Source organism: Rhinolophus sinicus, chromosome 12 (assembly GCF_057876585.1).
Source record: "Rhinolophus sinicus isolate RSI-liver-muscle chromosome 12, RSI-T2T, whole genome shotgun sequence".
In the NCBI taxonomy this organism is placed as follows: Eukaryota; Metazoa; Chordata; class Mammalia; order Chiroptera; family Rhinolophidae; genus Rhinolophus; species Rhinolophus sinicus.
In genome coordinates this window covers 15,390,518-15,405,370 of record NC_142512.1, presented here as the reverse complement: position 1 = coordinate 15,405,370, position 14,853 = coordinate 15,390,518, and the positions used below count along the sequence as shown (strand labels likewise).

The 14,853-nt window shown below is 33.7% G+C and overlaps 1 protein-coding gene and 1 pseudogene across 2 annotated transcripts in view; both read right to left on the bottom strand.

Annotated features, from left to right (window-relative positions):
* Positions 1 to 14,853, bottom strand: part of RABEP1 (rabaptin, RAB GTPase binding effector protein 1) — an 84,913-nt gene that overhangs the window by 29,418 nt on the left and 40,642 nt on the right. The window contains exons 3-7 of one of the 2 annotated variants that reach the window (XM_074319646.2): positions 13,493 to 13,696; positions 11,538 to 11,698; positions 8,691 to 8,810; positions 6,922 to 6,948; positions 1,332 to 1,467 (exon numbers count right to left, since the gene is read on the bottom strand). In XM_074319646.2, coding sequence (XP_074175747.1) covers positions 1,332 to 1,467; positions 6,922 to 6,948; positions 8,691 to 8,810; positions 11,538 to 11,698; positions 13,493 to 13,696 — 648 coding nt within the window. The remainder of the gene's footprint in view (positions 1 to 1,331; positions 1,468 to 6,921; positions 6,949 to 8,690; positions 8,811 to 11,537; positions 11,699 to 13,492; positions 13,697 to 14,853) is intronic. The other variant, XM_074319647.2, reaches the window with a different exon arrangement.
* Positions 5,373 to 6,009, bottom strand: LOC148756476 (signal recognition particle 14 kDa protein pseudogene; annotated as a pseudogene).

Genomic DNA, 14,853 nt, shown 5'->3' with positions numbered 1-14,853 from the left:
TAGTCTTACACTATTTCTGGAAGGGTTGGGGCACATAGTTTAAACAGAAACTCCTTTTTTTGGACACCCTTTAGAGGTGCAGGAGCACATTTGAAAAACGTTTTCTGAAAGCCAAAGACTCGTTTGAACTTTGGCTTATTTCATAACATTTTATGAAATAATTCTGCATGCTTATATAATTTCTGCTTTCCACTATTTGGAGGAAACAACCAACTCATACGCAAACCTAAATTATTTATGAAAGAGCTTTATCTTCCACAGCATTTGACATACTTAAAAGTATTCATTGTAGGACTCTATCACCACAGTCCTAAACCTGAATATTAAAATGTTACTAGAATAACCCGCAAGAAGTGTAAGAGTTCAAGGGGACCCATGCATTTGGATGAGAGAAAAAAATCAGATCTTTATTTTCACTACCTCTAAGTAAAATGTATCATTTCCTTCAATTATGAAATATAGGTAACCAACCACAGTAAGCACAATAATATCTATGACTTGGTCACCATCAGAAGCCACAGGTATTTTCTTATTTCAGTACAATTGCTGCAAGTATCTTAATATGTCATATATGCCCATCACTACTTCAAAATTACAACAGTTACTAGACCTGCTACTACACCTTATTATTTAAAGCATTACTAAAATAGCACATCTATTACTACACCATAAGTTCGCAGTTACTTGTATTTTGATAACTGTTTTATAATATAATTGGTTTCTTTTGTAATCCTATTATATAAATTAAAAACATTATTCTGAGAGGGCTTCACAAGACTGGTAAAGGAGTCTGGCGCAAAATGGTTAAGAACCCCAGGTGTATAGGAATCCCTAGAAGAATTAGACAAAACTATATTTTTTACTTCAATGGGGAAAAGATGAGTCTTCTTCCCCTATCCTGGGAGAATAAGAGTTAATTTCTGCATCGATTTTCCCTTATAAACAGAAATATTACTTAAAAACACCAGAATACACTATCTGCTCTCTCTGTCCCATGTTCACTTTTGCTAATCCACCTCCATCAAAATAGGTCTGGGGAAAAGAGCAATTTAAGCAGAAGTTCCCAGCTTGTTATCTTTTGGCCCATAGCTCATGCCCTGTGAAGTTATTACTGGGATCCTGGAGGAAAGAGAAGCCAATAACAATCTAAATATTTTTAGTAGACCTCACATCTCCAAATTTTCATGAGAACACTGCAGCCAACGGTAAAGCTTAAATTAAATCACTACCATAACAGATTGGGATTGTAAGACTTGTTGTTGTTAACCAACATCGACTTGACTTTCATATTTCTGTTAGAGACTGAGATAATATGCAGAATATATATTTACCTTCATGCAATTCTTTCCGCAGTTTCTCAGCATCTTCCTGTAGAACGGATTTTTGAGTATTCAAAACAGCTACGTACATCTCTAGGTCAGTCCTACAAGATTTCTCAGCTTCCAGATAATGATTCAGTTCTTTAACCTGAAACAAAATGCAATTCCATTAAACTAAAATTTACATACATACTATAAAAAACTGGAAAAATAACATAACTAATAATAGGCATTATCTATAATCATATCACAAGCATAAAAATATAATTGGGATTACACATAACAAGTTTTGTACCTTGCTTTTCAAAAAGGTGGTTCCAATTTGTACTCCCAGAACAACACATACAGGTGCTCGTTTTATGGCATACTCAGTAAAAACAGGTTTTTATTGTAAACAGTAATTACTTTCTAAAGATAAAAATAACACCATACCTTTATAAGTTTGCTTATCTTTGATTCCTAATGAGGTAATTCCTTAAATTTATAAAAAGGAGACATTTTCACAGATACATATATTTACGGAAGGAAAAAAAGAGGAAGTCATGATGGAAAAAAATAACTGATCTCATATTGTAATGAACACAAATTTGAAGTACAGAATACTTTTTAAAAATCACATCTTTTTCCTAGAGAACATTATGTTAAGTGAAATAAGTCAGAAAGAGAAAGACAAATACCATATGATCTCACTTATATGCGGAATCTAAAGAAAAGAATAAGTGAATGAACTAATCAGAGACAGTTTTGGAAACATGGAGGAAAAACAGAGGGCTGCTAGAGGGGCGGGGGGGTGGGGATAAGGGGAAGGTGAGAGGTTTTGAAAAATAGTCGGTAACCACAAGATGGTCATGGGAGTTTGAAAATTAATTTGGGGAACGTACAGAGGGATAGTGGATGGGGGGAGGGGGGTTCACACAGTGTGAGGGATATAAATGATAAACGTCTAAGTTTTGCTTTGTCTTGTGCACCTGAAACTAATTTAAAAATAAATAAATAAATTTGGAAAAAAAAAAGAGTGGGGAAAAATAATGGAAAAAAAAAAATCACATCTTTTAAAAATTTGTTTTATTTTTGTTGAACAATTAACTATAACATTCAAATGTTAATAATTTAGTCTAATATCTGAAATAGTCATAACCAAAATATAATAAAATGCAATCTTGCCCCAGAAAGTGGTAATAGAATCATCACTTGTTTCACCCTGTCTTACAAATTGTCCATCCACTGGCCATTTTTAACTTCCAACTTTTTCAAATGGTTGTGTCTAATTTCATTTTCAAGGTCATTTTAAAGCCTATTATTATCTTCCCACTACTTCAAACATGAAATAGCTGACTAATCTGTTTTCAGATTATCTTTACTCCTAGACCATTAATATAATATAGTAGTATTGATCATGGACTAAAATGATGACTTAAACCTGCCACTTGATACTTCACTGGAGGTTGTCAGCCAATCAAAAAGATATTAACCAAGCATGACAAAATGCTGGCTATTATGAGGCATTTTCCCTATCGTCTGGAGAGGATGATAATTCAGTTGATGGTAAAGGAGAGTCAATATGGTGCATATAAAATGGTGGTATATAACCACTCATCAGTTATTACTTCTTTGAACAAATACTTGATTCAATAATTAATGAATTTCAAACATTCAAAAGCTACTAAGAAGAACTCTGGGAAGACGGTGGCAATGGTGGCCACCATCTCATACTTTTTAAAAGTATGAGAATTTCCTTGAATTCCACATATCCTAACAGAGTTACTAAAATAACAAAACCAAAAACACATGGATATTCACCAAAAAAACAAGTGATAAATAGAGGATGGGGACAAATCACTGAAAGCTACCTACATGGACCTATATGATATCAGCATCTACACAGGTGAAAGTAAAGGGAAGCAACAAGGGCCCCAAGAACCCCAAAATAGTCAACTGGGGCTCCAACTTGACAATGGAAGCTGAAATTGGGAAGAGTTTCAAACACGCCAATAGTGGGTGAATGCAATAAATTTGTACTGTAAGACTTACAACCTGGTTAGGGTAAAATGGTATCACATTTCTCTCATTTCTAGTGAGGTACAGTATCTTTTCACATGACTATTGTGATTTCCTCTTTTGTGAATTGCTTGTTCATACATATTCTTTATTTGTTTCTCTGCTGGGCCATTTATCACAAGAACTTGGCAATTTCTATTAATTTTGAATACTAATTTTTTGTCAGGTATATGAGGTATAGATATCTTCCAACAGTCTATAGTTCTTCAAGTTTACGTGATATCTTTTAATGAGGAAGTTTTATATTCTAACGTAGGCAAATTTGTCAGTCTTTTCTTTTACAGTCAATATTTTTGTCTTAAGAAATGTTTTTGTATCCCAAATAACATATCCCTTTTTTTCATCTAAAAGTTTTAAAGATTTATTGTTCACTCTTATGGTTTTTAATTCATTGAAATTAATATTTGTAAAGTGTGAGGCACAAAGCTACTTTCACTTTATTTCATATTTACAAATAATTATTTTAAAAGCCTACTTTTAAACAATCCATTCTTTTCCCACTGATTTGTAATGACACCTATCATGTCAAATTTCCCACTGAATATATATATATATATATATATATATATATATATGCGTGTGTGTATATGTGTATATGTGGGTCTATATATATATATATATGTATATACGCGTATGTATGTGTATACATATCGATCTCTATCTATATATATAGAGATATATATGTATATATGTGTGTGTATACACACACACAGAGGGTGCCAAAAAAATGTATACACATTTTAAAAAAGGAAAACACTGTGTTAAAATTGTAATATTGAATATATACAAATAACAAAAGATGAATACTAGTCACTTTTGAGTTCTGCAATTACAAAAGGTGCTCAAAGTGGTTACCATCAGTGTCATTTTAATACAGTTCTTTCCTTTCTTAAAATGTGTATACATTTTTTTGGCACCCTCTGTATTTCTGAGCTCTCTAGTCTGTTTTGTTGGTCCATTTGTTTATCCCTAAACCAATAACAAACTATCTTAATTATAGCAGCTTTACTGTTAAGTCTTAATATCTGGTAAGTAGGACAAGTCTCCTCACCTTGCCTTCTTAAAATTTTTGCAGGGCGTATTTCTGATCCTTTGCATGTCCATATGAATTATAGGATTTATTTATCTATTTATCAAGCTCCTTATTAAATCCTGTTGGATTTTGAGTGGAATTTTTAATTTACAGATTAATTTGGGGATATACTGTCTGCTTTATAATACATTATCCTTTTATTAAGAAACACACAAGTATTCAGATCTTCATTTTTAATGTACTCCATAAAGATCTTGCCCATTTTTGTTTAGATATATTCTAGGTAAATTAAATAAAGTACCCCTCCCTTATCCATGGGGGATACATCCGAGACCCCTAGTGGATGCCTGAAACCGAGGACAAACTTTATGCATACTATGTGTACCAAACTCTATACATACTATGTTTTTTCCTGTACATACATACACTTTACAGTTTCTCTCTTTAATTGCCAGCATCACTATTCTTGTGCTTTGGGGCCATTATTAAGTAAAATATGGGTTACTTGAACACAAGCACTGTGGTATCGCAAGCTGAGTTGATAAACCAGATGGCAACTAAGTGACTAATGTGCAGGTAACAGACACAGCATGGAGATGCTGGACAAAGGGATGATACATGTTCCAGGTGGATGGAGTGGGACTGCATGAGACTTCATCATCTCAGACCAGCACTCAATTTAAAACTTATCAATTGTTTATTTTTGAGATTTTCCATGTAATATTTTGAGACCGCGGTTGACCTTGGGTAGATGAAACCTCGGAAAGTAAAACCCAGGTTAAGGGGGGACTGCTGTAGGACTTTTTTGCTATTGTGAATGGGTTTTTTGTTTGTTTATTTTTCTGACAAACACATTTAATGATACATTCCTCTTCACACAGATGGCTACAGAGACTTTAATCCAGGAATATACACCTATACAACATAGACTAATTAGCCAGATCTAAAATAAACTGGCTTCTGAAAACTACCCTGTAAACATTACATCCTTTCTCCCATCCAAAATGACCCTAATCTCACATGAAAACAGTTATTGTAGGGGAACCAGAAAGGTTTGTGGTCAAAAGTAAAAACCAAAGGAAAAATAGCAATTCAGTGGTTAGTTGGGGAAAGCAGGGAATCTGGTGCCCTCCACTGCTTTGGTCTTTGGTGCTGCTTTGGTCTTCTTACTCTCACTCTTTTTGTCCCTCTTCTTCAGCCCATCCATGTTAGCTCTCAATAGGTTTGAATAAGCCACTGAAACTTACTTCTTTGGAGCTCACCACAGTGCTCACCTTCTTTTTCCCATCAGTAGCTCCTAACAGACACTTGTTGTCTGAGGGCTCAAAGCCCCCCACAGAACCTTTCCTTGGAATGGGTTTACTTCGCCCATCATCCTTCTTCAGGGTGATGAACACGCTACCTGACAACCGACATTTCTGGAAGGGCCTGGTCAGCTCCGCCAGGAACTGCTCCATCCCGGCGCCGCTAGCTCTGCTCGGTCAGCATAAGTCCCACGCAATGTAGCTGGAAATTCCGCCCAGGCTGCGCAGGCCTTCCACTACTGAATGGGATCTTTCTAATCCCCATTACAGTGTTTAATTGGCTACTACTGGGACATAGAAACACTATTGTGTTTGTATGTTGATCTTGTTGGAACAACTTTTCTGAACTCTTATTAGGCCAATAACCTCTTTGTACATTCTCTTGCTTTTATATATAGACAATCGAATCAGTTTCATCATTTTCTTTCTAGTTTTTATGCCTCATTTATCTTGTTTTGCTGCATCATCCAAGACCACAAAAATCTGAACAAAATCATTGAGCACAGGTCTCCTCATATTGTTGCTGTCCTTAATGGTAAGGCTGCTAAACACTGATTATGTTTGCTAAAGGTTTGATAAATAGCCCTTTATTAAGTTACTGGGTGTTTCAATTTATCAAATGCATTTCTGAATTTAAAATGAATATATTGCTAGTTCATTCTGCTTCCAGGGGTTACCTTGCCATTTGCATAGCTTCACCTCCCAAGGTTCAAAATTTACATCAATCTTTATGGATAAATGTTTTCTGGGTGGTGAACACACAATGTGAGATATAGATAATGTATTACAGAATTGTACACCTGAAATCTATGTAACTTTACTAACAATTGTCACCCCAACAAACTTTAATTAAATAAATAAATAATTAAATAAAATGAATATATTGCTCTTCTACAATCTTTTCATGTGGTACATAATAATTTTCTGGTGATACACCATCTTTAAATTCCTGGGAATACACCTTATTTTGTCATGATATCTTTTTTTCTTTTAAGCTACACTGTTGAAAAATTTTGTTTCTGTATTCCTCAATGAGCTAGCCCTATAATTTTCTTTGCTTATCCTGCCTTTCTCTGTGTGTATTTATTTGTAATGAAGTTATACAAATTTCATAAAATGACTTGAAAAGCTTTCCCTCTTTTTCTATTCTAACACAGTTTATAAAATATAAGAATTATCTCTTTCCAAGAGGTTTGGAAAAACTTGCCTGCAAACCAGATGAATCCAACGTTTTCTGGAGGGGAGGAAAGAGGAGAAAGGAAATTTTTCACTATAAATCATTTTCTTTAATAGCTACTAACTCCTTTAGATTTCCTATTTTATTTTGAGACAACTTTGACTAATTACCTTTCATTAGAAATGTTTTCATTCCATCAAATTTATTTCACTTCCAATTTATTGGTGTGACACTGTTCATAGTATTTATTATTTTTAAATCTCTACTGCTTTGTAGTTATGTCCCCTCTTTAATTTCTAATAGTAGTTGTGTCTTCTTAATTTCTAATAGTTTGAATCTTTTTTCCTCACTAGTCTTATTAGATGTTTGTCTATCTTATTAGTTTGTCCATTATATTGACATTCTCTATTTTTCTTCTGCTTTTCTATTTCACTAATAGCTACTCTTATCTGTATTATTTCTTTCCACTCATATCGTTGGTACTATATTGGTGTTTTGTGTGTTTTTTTAGATTCTTGAGTAAAATATTCAAATCACTCAAAGTACAATGTACCTAAAAATAATACTTTATGCCATGCACTTTCCTAAGTGCTTTATATGTGTTAACTCTTATAATCCTCATAATAGCCTTATAAGGCAGGTAACATTATCCCCATTTTACAACTGAGAAAAGTACAGTAAGATTAAGTAATTTGCCCAAAGTAGCCCAGAAAATAAATGCTGAGCTCTTAACTACTATGCTCTACTACAGTATAAAATATAGTCTCTCTTTCTTGGGTACACGGTTCTGTGTGTCTATTACACCTAAGCTATTAATCAAGTTGATCAAAACACCTATATCCCTACTAATATATATATATATATTTTGCTTGCACTATCACTTGCTAAAGATCAATTTAAATCTACTATAATTGTAAATGTCAATTTCCCCTCATTTTTCAGTTTACATATTTCAAGGCTATGTACGGTGCATTCAAATTCATGATTGTCATATCTTATTGATGAAATTATGTATTAGATGGAGTCCCTCTTTAACTCTATTAATTCTTTTTTCCCTTACATCCTGTTTCATAATACAAATGCTGTATCAACTTTCTTTTAGTTAGAAATTTACATGACATATCTTTAAATATCCCGTTATTTTGAATCTCACCTTGTAAGTTTTATTTTAGGTATATCTCTTATAAGCAATATAAAGTTAGATTTTTTAAAATCCAATCTCTTTTAGTATATGATTTATCAGTTTACATTTATTAGGATTACTGATACATTCCCATTTCTACCTTCCTACATTTATTTCTACATTCCTATGTTGTGCTTCTGTTTACTATCTTTTTTCTTATTTTTTGTTTCTTTTCTACTTTCTTTTAATTAGTTATTAAATTTTTCCACACTCCCTTTGTATTTCTTCTGTTATGTCTTTATGGACAACAAATCCAGCCAATTTATAACTACATCATCTCTAACAGATCAATTCTGGGACTGGCTTAATCAAACAAAGTCAACTTTGAACAGCTTATTTTCCTTGATAAGAAAATGCATGAGATCCAGTCTCATTCTGATAAGAAAATAAACACCAACTTTGTAACAAAGCAGCACAAGCATCACTACTGTGATTATTTATAATATTACAAAAGACAAAATCATCTCTAAGCTTTTTTTTGCACTTTAAAGAAAGCAAGATTCTTAAGATATATAGTCTAAATTACAGTTTTTACCCCCTTAGTGCTTCTAATTTTGCCCATGATATTAGGGGAGAATCTTGGATTTCAAGCAAATGGATTACAATGTTTCACAACCTTTGAGGCCTCCAACTCTTTAATCTTGTCTTCAGCTTCTGTCAGTTTATCTTTTAAAGCTGCAATTTCCTTCTCCATGGGCATCACAACAGACCGAAGTTTTTCAGCATCCTCTTGGGCCTAAGGTTAAAAACAATGGAATACTGCAACTTACTGATTTATTGCTTTTCTAAGAAACTCTGACCCACCCACTTGTTAAAATTAGTATAACATGTAAGTCTACCAGGCACTGTATTAACACTCACAAAACTGAACCATGTCCAAGTTTAAATGTTGCATTACTTTGAATGTCAAGTCATAATAGTTTTCACAAATATTCCACTTAGAATTTGGGATTAAGTAGGAAAATAGATTCACTATGACAATTGACTTTTGAATTAATTGAGTAATTGAATTGGAAAATATCCTATGCATAAAAGGAAATACACATATTAAATACTTTTTTACAAATCTGGTTACTAAATTAATGAAACCATAATTTCTTATGAATATTGAAAAGACTTTTTTAAACATTAAAAAACAAAACAATGTCTTTGCTAAAATATTAGAAAATTACATTGCTATAAAAAGGCTTCCATCCAGTTATTTAAACAGACTATTTAAATATAAATTTATTTTTGATATTTAAATAAAACAAACCCAAAGATGACCCCTAAAATTACCACACTGTTTTCCATCCTTCATTCTCAAAAACATGGATTAAAAGGAAACAACATCCATAAACTCTTAAACTGGTGAGAAAATTAATTTTCATTTATACACACACACACACACACACACACACACACACACACACGCATAAACTGAAACAAAGGCAGACTCAAAAAATTGGCTTGTTTCCTTATAGTAAAAATGAAAATTCACCTTATTCACTAAGTTTAAATGAGCTCAAGCTTATCCTAAATTCTTCATGATACGGAAAATATCATATATGTGCAAATGTGAGTGAAGATGTTCCCTAAAATAACAAACCTCTCACACAAGAGAGGTTCACTTTGTTTTCCAGTCCTTACAAAGTCATTTCATCATTTATTTTATTTTGCACTAAGTCCTGTTTGGAAAAGACATATGATTTTAAAATATCTTCAGTCAAGGCTAATTTGGTATCCTTACAGAAGTCTGCTGATAAAAAAGAGCAGGAAAGCGAATAGGAAGAAAAATGCAAAGAATTAATGGAACGATTTATTAATGCAAAGATGACCTCACAATTCAAAGTGCTGCGTAACATTATAAACAAACTTTTATAAGACAATATTTTTAAATGACAGAAAGGTCATTAAAAACAAAGAAAATCTGAGAAACTGTCCCAGCCAAGAGGAGCCTAGAGACATGACTAAATGTAATGTGGTATCCTGGATGAGAGCCTGGAACAGACAAAAGAACATTAGGTAAAAATTAATGAAATCTGAATACAAATAATGGACTTCAGTTAATAATAAATCAATACTGGTTTATTGTGACAAATGCACCATACTAACATATGATGTCAATAATAGGGGAAACTGGGTGTGGAGTATATGGGAATTCCACATGGTATTCACCTTTTTTGTAGATCAAAAACTATTCTAAAAAATAAAATTTATTTTAAAAAATAAATTTTAAAAATGACAAAAAGTAGCAGATTGTGGAAATCATGAATATGAATATATTAGAAAAGAGGAAAAAACAACTATCCTCATGTGAAGGGGTAGTTGTAGCTAGGAATAAAATTTCCAATGGCAGCATCAAATATGAATTCATCTCAACTTGAGAGAAATGAAGGTTGTCTATTGTTAGATAACTAAGTGATGCTAGTGATGATGAAGACACTGTCAGATCCTCATAAAGATTCTGAATTAAAATCTTTTCCTAAAATGAGAGAATGGAAAAAACTATTCCTCAAGATTCAAACTTTTGAGTGTTGGGTTCTCAGATTTTTACATTATTTTAAAAAACTAACTAACCATGAAAGTAGTCCTTGTATGGACTAAGAATTTGGAATCTAAGACTATGATTAATCCCATTGAAAAGAAAAATCAAATTCTAATTATTATTTTATATAATATGTGATTTTAAATATAATATATATACAAGTATGTACACACACACACACACACACACACACACACACACACAGACATAATTTAGTAATGTAAAAGTTTATATAATCAAACTGGCCATAAAGCTTTTTAAATTTTCTCAATGATAACATATTTCACCTTATATTTAGTTGGTCTATGTTCAGGCATCTTATGGTAATATGTTCAAGCACAATATGCAGTACATTCATCACACAGGAACCAAGGTAGATTGAGAAAGGAATAAAACCAGAAACTAAAGCACCAAGCAACAACACTCATTCAACAAATATTTATTGAGCACCTACGTTCTAGACACTGTTCTAGGCATTGAGGATACAGAAATAAACAAGACTCCTGCCCTCGTGGAGCTTACATGCTAGCAAGGAGAAAAAGGCAGCAAACATTAAACATAATAAATAGCTGAACACTGGATATTATAAGGAAATATGTGCTGTGGAAACAGAAAAATTAGAATAGGATAAGGGTGATCAGCAGAGTTGTGGTAAGCGGGGGAAGGAGACGGGCAGGTTGCAGTGTTAAACGGGGCGGTCAGGATAGGCCTCATGAGGCGGAGACTTTTGGTCAAAGATCTGAAGAAGGTGAGGGAGTTTCCTATACAAATATATGGGGGAATGGCATCAAATTATCTAGTATTATAGTTAGGTCTGTGTCCAAATAATTCCCCTAACAGAAAACATGAAAATACAACTTCTATTACCACAATAATATTAAAGCATCTTGCATTTGGATTTTAAATATTTCTATAGATGAATACATTCCTTCATACCTTTTTCATTTCATTTTCTAAATTTTCCTCCTCTTGACCTTCAGACAGCCTTCTCCTCAAATCAGCTATTTCCCTCTCTGCGGATTCTCGATACTGTGCCCACTGTGTTCGCTCCTGCTCCAGCCTAAGGTGGAACTGGTGCTCATAGTCACGAACTGTTTCTACAAAACATCACCAAATATTTCACGTCTAAGCATTCTGAAAAAAAAAAGGTTCTGGCACACTAAAATTTAAAAAGTAGTTATATAAAGAGCTTTTGCCTAGTTTCTGGAAATCTTTTAATTCATTAAAAAAACAAAACCACTAAACTAACATTTCTAGTTCTTATTATGTGTAGAAATTTTACTAAGGGCTTTAAATAATTTCTAATCTTCAAATAAACCTGTGTCATATATTATTTTACAGATAAGGAAAGTTGAGAAAAGGTTAAGTGCCCTCGCCAATGTTTCATAACTGAAAAGCAGAGCTGGAATTCAAACCTAAGGCCACTCCAAAACTCTGTTCTCAGATACTACGCTATGGTTCCTAAGTCAAATACAACATGTCACCCCAATCCAACTACCTGCAAGTATGAGAAAAAAGGAAGTATTTCCGGAATATTTTACTATAACCCAAGATTCTGAATTAAAATAAATTCTATAGTCTTTATAAAATGGCTTCAAATGTAATATAATCTGAAAACACTATGTGATAAACACTGATGGTGGCCCATTAATTTCCACGGCTCCTTCTTCCTTACTAACAAAACCCCAATTTTGTCCAGGAAGTCAATGGCCCAACTTAAAAACTAGATTTTCCCGTTATAGGTAACCACATACCTCAATTAAGTGTGTGTGTTTGGGGGGGGGGGGGTGGATGTATGCTGGATATTTCTAGCAAATTTTTGCTTTTCTGAGGCAGCCTGAAGGAGGAGCAGCCATTTTTCAGCCATGAGGCAAAATGAAGTTGAAAACCACATACTAAGGATGAAGGAACAGAAGGATTGAAGGACCAAGAACACTGGGGACATCGTGGAACCACCGTAACCAGCTCTGGATTACCTACCTGTGGATATCTTCTTCTGTGAGTAAAATACACCCCTATTTATGTAAGCCACTGTAGTCAGTATTGTCACAGAGGCTCAGAGTCATCCCTAGGTGATAGCCACAAACTGAGAAATAGGGCTAGTCTTACCAACTTTTTCCTAAGAGCACTAAAGCAAAAAAGACACTGAAATGCTAAGACAGAAAAAATAAAGTCACCACTATTTCACACTTATAATATTAACTAAACAAATTCCAGGAACCAAAATATTCAGGAGGCAACTGACTTCATTTCATTACCTTCTCAGAAATGCAGGAAATAATTCAGCACTGGTACCAACATTAGAGAGAAATTAAACCACTACTCTTCCTTGGACAAGCTGGCAGCCCATCAAGCCTATTCTAACCCATAGCCCATTCTACCTCATAGATTGCAGTGAAGGTGTTACATAAAAATCCAAATTTTTCTTAAAAAGGTGAAAGATATGGCAACACTGGACTGAATGGGCAATAATTAGCTGGAATTAATAAGTGTAAATAGTAACTTTACTCTTTGCATGGGAGGTTTCTCCAGCTCTACATACTCTCTGTACCCGTACAGCTTTATTAATACTACTTGCCTGACTCCTATAAAAAAATCCATTTAAAAGCCCTGCTTTAAACCTTATGATGAACTACAGTTCTCATTTAATGCAATATCTCGGTAACACTCTTATTATTATTCTCCATTATTAAATTTGTTAAAAATACAAATGATATACCCATATACAATATTATTGGCTTCCCTTTTATTTGGAAAGACACCTTGGAGATGGTAATACATAAAGCCACAAACGACACTCAGGGCACATTTTAAGACCCTCTGAAAATGTTCTCAATCATCAGAATCAGTTGTGTTAGAAAATCGTAAGACAAATCTTTCTTTATCTTTACCTTTCATAACAGCCTGAAGTGAAGCAACTTCTTCTCTCCACTGTCTTTTCACTTCATCTATAGCTTCTTGCTTGGTATTCTCAGAGACTGTGGCAATGGCCTTAATATTTTCCATCTCTGCCTGGGCTTCCCAGAGCTGTGTTCGAAGGTGTCCCAAATCATCCTGTGCAGCTTGTAACACTGCATTTTGCCTCTTCAGATCCTCTGGGAAAAAAGTAAAAGACTCCATTAATGAGGCATTCACTTTTATAAGGCTAACATTCCAAAGTAGAAACAAAACATTAAATTTATAATGTTAACACTGTTATGAAGAAGTTAAGCATTTAATTTTAAAATGTTAAGTTAGAAAATGAAACCATTTCAATTAAAGGTAAGCTGTAAGATATGCTGGGTATCACAAATCAATTAATATTAACTATCTAACCAAACAGGGATGAAGGCCATAGTTTTAGAGCTCAATTTAAGCTCTTTCACCTATTGGCTAAATGAGTTTACGTCTAACCTCTCTGGCCTCCATTCCACATACCTCACTTTATTGCACTTTGCTTTATTGTGCTTCATAGATGTTGTGTTTTTTACAAACTAAAGATCCCTACACACACACACACCAGCAAAAAGACGATTCACTTTATTTTGATATTCGCTTTATCACAGTGGTCTAGAACTGAACGCGCAACACCTCTGAGGTGTGCAGGTATAGAAATGTTACTCCTCTGTAGCTCTATTCCCTTTCCCCACATCTGCGTATGCTATTACTGTTACATACGTGGCCATCTATGTATGTTATAAACTCATCATACATTGCTGTAATTACTGTTTCATATAACTGTGTTTTAAAAAACCTGACAGGAGAAAGGAAGCCAAGTGTATATTAATAGCCTATGTTATATTAACCGTCACATTTACCATTTCTGGCTTTATTCACTTGATTCTATATGGGTTGGAATTACTATCTGGTACTGCTGATACTGGCAAATGTATTTCCATAGGACCTAGTAAGTCCACAATATACACATTGGTTTATAGAACTGCTTTTAAATCCATTAAGAAATATGTATTTATACTGTTATAATCACACAATTACATTTACTGAGGACATTGTTTCTTTCATTTGAATTCAAATTACTGTCTGGAACCACTTGCTTTCAGCTGAAGAATTTCCTTTAGTATTTCTTGTAAGAAGTCTGCCAGGAAAACTTCGCTCAGTGTTTGTTTATCTGAGGATGTCTTTATTTCACCTTCATCTTGGAGAGATGTTTTTGCTGGGCGTAGGATTCTTGGTTAACAGGGTTTTGTTTTGTTTTTTACCTTTGAGCATTTTAAAAGCCATCCCACTGCCTTCTGGCCTCCATTGTTACCAA